General features: G+C 38.6%; 1 protein-coding gene across 1 annotated transcript; it reads right to left on the bottom strand.

Annotated features, from left to right (window-relative positions):
• Positions 1-228: 228 nt before the first annotated feature.
• On the bottom strand, positions 229-9,792 carry SLC10A2 (solute carrier family 10 member 2). The gene is made up of 6 exons (XM_054163079.1): positions 9,371-9,792; positions 6,184-6,302; positions 5,046-5,134; positions 2,755-2,930; positions 2,033-2,190; positions 229-362 (listed from the first exon to the last, which is right to left on the bottom strand). Exons 1-6 carry the CDS (start codon positions 9,790-9,792, stop codon positions 229-231), a joined length of 1,098 nt encoding a protein of 365 aa, XP_054019054.1.
• Positions 9,793-10,749: the final 957 nt, after the last annotated feature.

Below are 10,749 nucleotides of genomic sequence, written 5' to 3'. Positions count from 1 at the left end.
ATAAAACATTCAGTATCTTTAGGGAATTAGCTCTCAAACCAGATTCTACAATTGAAGCCATGTTGAAATCAAGGTAGAAATCTTTCATAAGTTAATCATTTTGAAGTCTTACTGTACAATATCAGAAAAACTTCTCTCTTTGTTAAATGTTTCCATAAAGCAATGGCATATGAAAAAAGTAAACATATATCTTTTATCTCTTCAGCTGGTGGGAATGGAAGTAATTGTCTATTTGGTCTCATTTGATACAAATCCTCCATTTATTTTAGCATGTGATGATGTTGATTTTGAATCCTCTTTTTCCTCTGTTTTCTCAACATCTGTCTTTGTTTTGATCCGGTGTCTTCTGTAAACACGATAGCCTGGGAATTGGTATATGTTTAGCATTAAATAAAGAAATGGCAACAATTACCTGAAAAAGACATTGTAATAATATGTAGCTATGTAGCATTTTCTTTCCTTATATTGTTAAATCCTTCCAGTGCCTCCAGAGAGTTTCTTTAAAGTTGTGTTTAATTATTTGTTAATTAACTGTGCTCATCAATGGACAAGTACATTTAGAAAATAGAAAATATTCTAAATTCTGCATTTGATGTTTAACTGCTTTGTCTTTCTCTTGTGTGCAGTGACCTTTACAAGTACTGTCTGTCTCCCTTGGGAAGTCTTTGGAATCTTGGCTGTGTCTGTGGGATTGACCCTTACTTCTGAGTGAGTCCTGCTTGGCAATGTGACAAAGTAGTTTGTCTGTTCCCATGCTATTTCCTTGTGCCTTTCAGGCTGTGTCCCTGGAGAAGTGATCTGGTGTTGCATAAAATGGCTAGTTTGGAAGTGGGAGCTCAAATGAGCTCAAATGCCATAGCTGGTCTTAGGTGTGAGCAAGAGGAATAAGATTCCTATCGTAGGTAGGTTTGTTGTAGTAGCAGTAACATAACTCCTGAGAGGTGTATGTTACCTCTAGTGGAAGATATTTTCTCCCATTAGCCATGAAACTAATGCCTGTTCTCTCAAAAGCGGCTAGCAGGACTTTGTTCATTGGCATCCTGGAGTTGTGGAATAAGATGCATTTGCTCTTCCTCAGCCAAGGTAATGAAATCCCTGTGCTCAATGTATTCTTCTGCACTCAGTTGAAGGTGATGGAGATTACAGAATCACAGAATTGTTTGAAAAAGGCCTTAAGATTACTGAGTCCAACCATAACCTAACATCTCCCTGCACAAAACTGTTAGACTGTGTCCCTAAGCACCTCATCTAAACATCTTCAGGGATGATGACTCCATCACCTCCCGCACCCTGTTCCAGAGCCTGATGACCCTTTTGGCGAAGTAATTTTTCCTAATATCTAATCTAAACATGCCGTAGTGCAGCTTGGGGCCATTACCTCTTGTCTTATCACTTGTTACCTGGAATAAGAGGTTGCTGCAACCTCGATTCAGGTAGTTGAGAGAGCAATGAAGTCTATCCTCAGCCTCCACTTCTCCAGGCTGAACTATGCCAGCTCCCTCAGCTACTCTTCATAGGGCTTGTGTTCAAGACCCCTTGCTAGCTTTGTTCCACTTGTCTGGACACACTCCAGCCCTTCAGTGTCCTTGTATTGAGGAGCCCAAAACTGAACACAGTACTTGAGGTGAGGCCTCAGCTGTGCTGAATTTTAGGTGTAAAATCACTTCCCTGGTCTTCCTAGCCATGTTATTTCTAATGCAGGCCAGGATGCTGTTGGCCTTTTTGGCTGACCGAGCACATTGCTGGCTTGTATTCTGTTGACTGTTGACCAGTACCCTCAGACGACTCTCTGCCAAACAACTGTCATCTCCTTTGTGCTGAAAAAAGAGGTCTTTCAGATCTTGAACTGAGCTTTGTATATTCCTAGTTATGTACAGTGGTGATACTAAGCTATCATTTGGGACATTATGTACTTAACTATTTCCTATTTCATTATTTTTGTCCCTTTCTATTTTCTCCATATACATGAAATATGAGTTTGATAATAATGATGATTATTCTCATACTATAATAGAAAATACATATACTTTACCTATTAAAATTAGTAGTGCAAACAAGAGCTGGAAAATACTGTAGATGAGTGGGAAAGTAAACATCAATTCAAGTTCTTCAGGAGTGAATGAGAGCTGTACTATAGTTGAACATAGCTGAGTGTTTTGCATGCCTGTTTCTAGAGACACTGTACGACATCTAAAGGGAATAATGCAAAGACAATGGTGAAATAGCAGCCTATAGGTCCTCATGCTTTTTTAACAATATGGATAAGCAAGAAGCATACAGTAATGAATAGCTAAGAAAATGGTATCCTTCAGCTCACATAGTCAACAAACCACTCCACAATCAGAACACATACAGTTCATGGCAGTTCAGCAATTGCAAAAGACTGTGCTCTACCTTGAAACCACCCATGTGGCACTCACTATCTCCCTGTCTTGTAATGATGTTCTAAATTGTAGGCTGCTGCATTTTAATGAGAAAATTTACCAGTCCCAATGTACTTAACAGTCAGGTCTGTTTCATTCATTTGAAGTGAAGAACATGGGAACACAAGGGGAAGACATGAAAGACTGGAGGAAACTATATAGTGAGATAGTTTTATCTGCACACAGTACCCAAGAAACAAGGTTGGGAAATGAGTGACTGTTGTGCAGCTAATATTTAGGAAGCATTCTCAACATTGATTAATCTTTTAATAAAACCTGGTTTTGCCACTTGAAAAAAGGCTACATGTCTTTGATACAAAGAATTTGATACCTGTGCCAAGACAGACCAGCTACACGGGCCAGAATGAATCCTAGAGAATAGCCAGCTGCTGGAAATATGGTGCCAATGATCCATAACTTCGGTGAGATAATCCAGGAACCTTTGTAGAGTATTCCCCCAACCACAGCAATGAGCACAATGAGGACTGCTCCTGCAATGGAACCAACCTGTGAGGGAAAGAGGAAGGACTGTGTAAATAAGAGGCTTTGATGAAGCGTAATGGCATCAAACATAACATCAAAAATGCTCATACATGTCTCTGAGTCACTGAAACATCATATTAAACATAAAACATAAAGTTTATGGCAATATAATTCACAGCAGTAGACAGATTAGATAGCTGCTGTTCTTCCCAAGCAGGAAATGTATAATATACTTTAACATGTGCATGCAGGTACAAATCAAGGCCTAGCTGTAATAGATATCTATAGCAGATACCTGTAAAACCAGACTCTCGAAGCCTTGGCTATAATTGTACTTAGAACTGGAGATTAAAAATAATGTCACAGGTGTCACGTGAGCAGGGAATAGTGCAGACAGTAAAAAAAATTTCCCCAGAGTTTTTGGGAAACTGACAGCCTAATAGCTAGAATGATGCACTTTTCCTCTCCACTTCTTGGGCAGTCTCACCATGGGGATTAGTATAGTGTATGCTAGATAGAGACTAGATTATTATTGATAGGAAACTATTTGCCAAGTGGAGGAGTAAGTCTTTAATGTGGCTGAAAATTTGTGCATGAAAACTGACTGTGAGGTTGTATAGCATTTCTACATAGACAGGGTCACTGAGTTGATCTTATTTCCTATGGCAGAGATCTTCACTGCTGCTTGCCAAAAAAATAGAAAAAAAGTGACAACTCACTCTTCTCTTGACAACCAAATGGAGTATCTGACCTTATGGCTTGTGTCACCAGGGATCTCCCTGGCAGACTTTGGAGGCTAAGCTTAGGAGAATCCATTTCTCAGGTAAAACATGTATTTCCTTTCAACAGGCCTCATCCCTCTTGCACTGAAGCATTTTTAAGAACTGAGTAAACAAGTACTTTTGTTTGGCTGAGCTAATAACCACAGGCACATGGTCTGGCCATGACAAGCTCTTCTATTTCACCCGACATACTCTTTGTGTTCTTATCTCCATTTCTCAAGCTATGTTCCTCAATCTGACAGCTATGGCTCAATCTTCACTTGATGCTTCATTGTACTACATGAACCAGATTGTCAATGGATGCTACTGTGAGCTGCTCACCCACTCACTAAGAAACAAAATTAAACAGTTTTGTTGACAGAGCAAGTAGAGTTTCTTTTCACATGAGTTCAAATCCATGCTTTCCCCTTAAATGATTAAAGAATAGTATAGTTTTGAAACTAGGACTCTAGTATTCAAGTTCATAAACTGAATGCATTTAAATACACAACACACTAAGGTAACAAATTACATGAATTTACTTATAAAGACCTTGTTTGTGCTCTGTGATTCCTGAGATGATAGCAGAGAAATGATAAGGAAGTATAGGTGGAACAACAAATTGCCAGGCTAGTTTTCTGTCAGAAAAATCGGAACATAAATGCATAACTAGGAATGGCTAATGAAGGCCAAGGGTGCTCAACATGTATGACAACCACTTTAAACCTAAACCTCATGTTCAGAATGATCAATTTGCTGTTAATATTAAATGATGATGATGGTGATGATTATTTTGTTGAGAATAGTTTTTGCCAAAAAATCCCAGCTATTTGATGCATCTGAAATCATCTTGCAAAGGTAGTTGAAATTTATTTTACAGTTTTGTTGAATTTTTTTTTTTAACAGTTGGGAAATTCTCAAAATGTTTTTTAATAAAAATTGCCTTCACACTCAGTATTGCTCCCCAAAATTAATGAAGTGTTTTAAAAGTAGAAAAGCTTTTCTTTGATCCAGGATTTTTTTTTTATTATTGTTGTTGTTTAGTATTTTTCAGGGAAAAACTGCTTCCAGTTGACTTGAACGATTTTCCTTCCAGTTACAGTTTACATTGTAAACTGAACTCAATTACTAACATAGTTGTAGCCAAAGACAAAAGTAGGCTGTGTGGATAATGATGGTTTCTAATAATGTATGCAGATCACATACGTTTGTACAGAGGGAAAGCAATACATTTCTGCACTGACTCATTTATTTTCTGATGAAAACTTCTTGAGTCTTATGAAGTCAAATACTAATACTATGAATAGCAATGTACTGCTTCAGTGATGCCATTGATTCCACAGTTTATTCATAATTGCTTCAGCCTTCTATGTCCTACCTTCAGTATGATTTTTGCTTTGGTAGGCCATTTGTGATTAACATACATTCCAAATGAGATAGGAATTACAAGAGCTACCAGTGAAATTCCTGTAAAAAAGAAGAGAGAAGGGAAATTAAGCACATGTATGGTGCAGAAGTTTGCTGTGTAGAAAAGCCAGGGTTAGGGAGAAATCCTTCAGAGGATATTTCTGATGTGCACAATCCAGAGCATGCATATACACTCTACCCACACCTGCCTATTTGCTTTTCTATGGAGGCTGCTACCTTTGGCAGCCTTTTGAAGTAACTGCCATTCTGCTGAGCTACATGCTCATTCGCCTGCATCAGAAAGGCAGGCAGAAATTTGAGTGTGCTAATCATCACTATGCTGTGATGTGAGTAGCTATATTCAATGTTCATTTTGTCTGCAGGTGTTTTGCTACTGTACCATATCAAAAACAAGTTTAGGGCTTCCTTTGTTTTGACCTCCCTCCTTTGGTATTTATTTTGAAAGCTCAAGCAATGTATGTGATTTCCCTCTAACCCAAGACAATGGGAAATGAAACTGAAGAATATGAAAGTGACTCTGCTGGCTTTTAAGATTATCACAACATGGAACCATGCTTGATAAGCACTAGGGCCACAGCTTTGCAAAGAACTGGAGAGTGTTTTTCCAAATCCTATGACTATATGCTCTTTGTATCTGGATGAGATTTTTGACAGGAAGTCAAATGAAGCCACTCCTGCTGGTGCAGATTGCAGCTTTTCAAAGAGACTCAGCAGTTTTAATCACTCACTTAATTATCCATGTGTGTTTGCGTACTTTGCCAGATTATGGCCTCAGCATTTAGCACTTTATAGAATTGTGCCTCAAAGCTGTTACAAACACTTTCATCCAGGGGTGATAGCTATCCCTTTATGAATTATTCTATATTCTTACCCCAGTACCATGCAAGTCTCCAAACTATTTGGCAAAAATAACTTATGAACAATCTCCTCATGTATATCTGTACAATATATCTTTGCTCTGCAGAGCTGGGAGTGATGTGATCTGGGTACCTAATTACCATGAAGGTTAGCAAGTAGAAGGATGAAATGGTTGTTACTAAAGGGAGGATGACAGAGTCAGCAGGAAAGTGGTAGTTCACCAGACTTACCAATGCTGTCGTAGGGGAGTACAATTGCATTGGAATCCGTCCACATCTTGGTGTAAAGAAAGAGGCAAAGTGGCATCATTCCCATTGCAAACAATGTGGAGCAAGTTGTCATGCTGATGCTGAAAGGAAATTGCTTGGAATGTCAGTTCATCTCATGATAGCTTATAGTCTTTCTCATTTTCTTATTAGAACTTCACATCTTATGAAACATTGGGCAAGAAATGCTGCTGGCTACAGTCATTTTATCCTGTATATTAGGTTAGAACAAAGCAAAATGGAGGGAATGTCTTCTGCTGAAAAGAAAGGAATATGAAATATCAATGTGTTCTGCAGCCACAGAACAATAACTCTTAGTGCAAATGAGGCAGTCAAGCAGGCATCCATCAGGAAGGGCTGTTGACAAGTCTGTCCGCATGATGTCTGTCTGGCTTTTGAGTGGGTGGCAAGCTGGACAGGGTTGGATGGACATTAAATGGACATTCCATTATATTGACACTTCCACTGTGTTAAAATTTGACATCCAAAGTCAACAGCACAAACCAAAAGTATTTCATTGTCCAGGATGTGTGATGTAATAAAATTCGCTTTCTGTATTGTTTTGCTCTAGGCCAAAGAGAAGGTGCTGAGAATTACTTAGTGAAGCTGAGCATGATATTGCTCCTTCCTTGGTCTGTGCAAAGATATTTCTGTTTTAAAATATAAAGTTGTGAAACCATCAGGTCTGATATATCTTGTACTAAAAGGCCCATTCTATGACAGGAGTGAAGGAGGGAAATAAGTAGAATAGATACATTTACCTCTACAAATCACACTCCTCTGACAAAAATAATGAGAGTTCCAATCAAAGGACTTTGGAAACTTCCTTATGAGCCTTACTTCTGATTTCACTTTTGTGTTGCTTGCCCTCGGAAAGATAACTATTGACCCCATCCAATGAACTGGACATATCCAAAGAAATATAGAATAATTAACATAGAAATCATAGGAACATCTTCATTAATTTGGGTTCCTGTCACTCTCTACTTCAGAATCATTAAACAGAATTTTGTAGGAGCCTCTGGCAAGAGAGACCTACAGAAAGAGAAAAAAGAACCATGGTCTGAAAATAAGGTCAAGTTAAGCCCCAGATGGATAAAATAGTTTATTTTTCCTTCCTCCATATTTCCTACATCTTCAAACTGTCCCTGTACCTACAGCCTGCTGCAAAAATCTACATATTCTCTGACCCCATTCCTTGTGCTCACAGAAGCTCCCAATGGAGCTGGAAAGAGAGGACATGGTGTTTCAGAAGTAGTTGTGTTTGTGAAATATCAGAATATGTCAAAAGCAGATGTCCCCATGGAAAGATTTGGAGGATCTGAGTCTGAGTTACTAAGAAAAATGTAAACCCTCATACTTCACCTCCTTGTGATTATATGAGCAGTAGGGAATTAATTCCTGGTCTAACTTGTGGTTGGTTTGTATTGGGATATTTTGAAGCAGAACTACAGGCAATGGTGATGAGTTGTTACATTTAAACATAAAATATTATCAGTTAAAAACTACCACCTTGTCTGACATGATGGGCAGACTTTCTGTATATAATACTGTACTGGCTCCAGAAACCAGACAAGATACTCATACTGTTATTCTTCTGTCAAGAACTGAAGATGCTTGCATTGCCATCTCTATTGTACCTCCCATATCCTCTGGTTCCTTCATTATTGTCCCAAGGATACTGACCAAAAGCCTTTGGCTCCTCAAAGTCTTTAACTGAAGAACAACCTTTTACAGGTATTTTCAATTTACTTCACTCTCATCCAACATCATGGAATATAAATCCTATTCTTATTCATAGCATCCTCAATTTGGATTTTTACCACTGTTTTAAGGGACACAATTCTGAACATATGGAACTGAAAAGGCATAGCTTAGCTCAATGTATTCTTCCAAGAATAGATTAGGACAGAATTTCAGACTTGTGCTGGTTATCTTTCCATCTGTGCTTTCTTAGACCTGTATTTATTGAAATTACATGTCTTATTGTTGCTAATATAATATCATAGGCCTTTCCTCCACAGCAGAGAAGTTGGTGATTAGCAGAGCTGACTTCATACATAATTTGAAAGCTGGTATTACATTAACACCTGCATGTGGCAGAAAAGTTCACTATTTTAAAGGATGGAAAAAATGTTTTATTAAAGCTACAAGTATGAACATTTTTAGTCTATTTGCCCTAACTCCACATCTTTCTTACTTCTATTATTTTTTCCATTTGCAGTTCAGACTGGCATATGATAAATTGGATGAATGCTCCAATTTATGTTACTCTGTGGGAAACAGAGAAACGATCCTGTTTATTTTAAAGCAAAGTCATCAGGATTGCTCATTTTTAAAGGCTGAGTTAATGAACACTCCACGGAATTTGCATAGAGAGTAGGGTTCACTTATCCTTCATATTTGGTGTCCTAGACCATGCCAGGTGCCTTACATATCTGTATTTGAGTTCAGAGCTCCTGTCACAGACTCTGTCACACTTCATCACAAAGGATTTTTTGTCATTGCCCTTAATATGCTGATCTGCCTTAGTCAGTGTCTTCAAGTCTGTAAGCCTTTCCCTCAGTTTGAACACTTTACAGAAGGTTCCAGGAGCAGATAAAACTACCAAGAGTGATTTTCAGTTGTATTTGTTTCCAAAGATAAAAACCTATGCCTGTCTATTCATTGTATAGAAAGCAAAAGAGGAGGAAAATAAATTTCCACAGGTGGTCTTTTTCAAGAAGCATTACTTCAAGAGCTATTTCATAGCCACTACTTTATACAGAGGATTCAAATCCTAAGATCCATTGTTATTTTTTATTTATACTGCCCAAGATCTTGGAAGAAACAGAATCACAAAAGTAGTTCTATCTTGGACAAAGATTTCATAATCCTTAGAGTACCTCAGTGGCCTTCACAAATGCTATTTCCTTCAAGGTCTGAAGATTTACAATAAAGGCATTTTATAATATACACAATTTTGGTGTGCTATCTTCCTCATGAATTCTCAATGAACCTACTATTAGAGTAACTAAACATCTTTACGAGAAGGAATCTCAACCATGTATAGGCCAGGATGCAAAGAAAAAAAACAACAGACTGTCCTTTTAAATATAAAATTTACAATGTAAAAAGCCACATGAACTACTTAGAAAATGATTGATCTTACCTTAGGTCCATGTCTCCCTCCACCCAGTAAGCAATGACATTAGAGGCTGTGCCTCCTGGACAGCATCCCATGATCAACACCACAACAGCTTGAATAGGAAGCACATCAAAGGCCAGGGACAGCAAGAATGCTGTGAGAGGCATAATTCCAAACTGGCAAAGGAAACCCACAAAAATACCCCAAGGCCTTTTTATGTGGCCCCAGAATTTCTGAAGTTCCACATTGCAACCCATGGAGAACATCACCAATGCCAGCATGATTGTTAGAACAGTACTTAAAATTATGCTCAAAATTTCATTAAAATTATCTTCTGGTAACACACAAGATGTGCCATTGCAAATAGTAGCATTTGCTGGACAAGCTGTAGAGTTTTCTGCCAAAGGCCTAGAGTTAAATTGCTGGGAAAGAAGGTACGTCTGCATTTTGCAGTACAGAACTGCTCAGCACATCCAAGGCAGAATTTCAGGTCTGTGTAAATGGTTGTTTGTCAGTGATTCCTTTTAAATGATCCGGGAAGTAATGAAGTGCAATAAATGCTTAAGCTTTTTTTTTTTTTTTTTTTTTTTTGAAGGGTTTGGCACAGTGCTGATTCATATAGTTATAAAAGCTGCACTTGCTCGTTACAGTGACAATTAATCATTTATCCATATGATAATGAGGAATCCCACATTAAGAGAATACCTTTGTTAATATTTAAGGGTGTAAAGAAGGCTTGTGATGCAACTGAGCACGTGAAATGAGAATCACAGGACGAAGAGAAAGTTTAGACTTCATTCTTTGGATGTTTTACATGCATTTGGGAGTGCCACTCAACGTGGGCACTGTCAGTGGTACTACAGGGTTCTGTGGGATGAATGACTGAGACACAAGAAATTATGACTAGAGGTCCTGAGCTAGGATTTGAAGCTCCAAGCCTTGCTAAGTGATGCAGCATTCACTGCTGTCACGAACGCATAGACTCATTTCCATGTGGTGTGGTCCTCATTTGATTTTATTTCTATTGTGTTAACTTTACCACAGGACTGCATGTGTGTTTGTGTCACTTCTGTCTTCTTACTGTAACTTGCAGGTAATCCTTCTGATTTGTTCTCATCTTCTACATAGTCTTGAAGACAGTGAAGATCCTTGGCTGCAAAGTTTCCCATGACGCAGTCTGTTAAAATGTCACCAGTACTGTTTGCTTTAGCACATGGGAAAGTGCCACTGCCCTGATATCTCCACATCTCTCCAGGCTGGGCACTGGATGTCCACTTGGTGGCTGTTCTTCCCTGCTCGTGTCTCACATTGCTTTCAGCCAAGGAAAGGGAGGAAGAAGGAAGGAAATGAGTGGGGCAGGAGCCAGGGACTGTGCATATTGGGTGCAGATTTGGGGTTCTGGC

The sequence above is a fragment of the Dryobates pubescens genome, chromosome 7, assembly GCF_014839835.1.
Source record: "Dryobates pubescens isolate bDryPub1 chromosome 7, bDryPub1.pri, whole genome shotgun sequence".
NCBI classification, from domain to species: Eukaryota; Metazoa; Chordata; class Aves; order Piciformes; family Picidae; genus Dryobates; species Dryobates pubescens.
This window is presented reverse-complemented; position numbering and strand designations above follow the sequence as displayed.

Excerpts from the sequence above, each read along its gene's own strand:
- SLC10A2 (XM_054163079.1), bottom strand. The coding sequence starts at position 9,792 with ATGCAGACGTACCTTCTTTCCCAGCAATTTAACTCTAGGCCTTTGGCA. Across the intron at positions 6,303-9,370 it reads GAGGGAGACATGGACCTAAG|CATCAGCATGACAACTTGCT; the intron begins GTAAGATCAATC and ends ATTTCCTTTCAG. Across the intron at positions 5,135-6,183 it reads ACTCCCCTACGACAGCATTG|GAATTTCACTGGTAGCTCTT; the intron begins GTAAGTCTGGTG and ends TCTTTTTTACAG.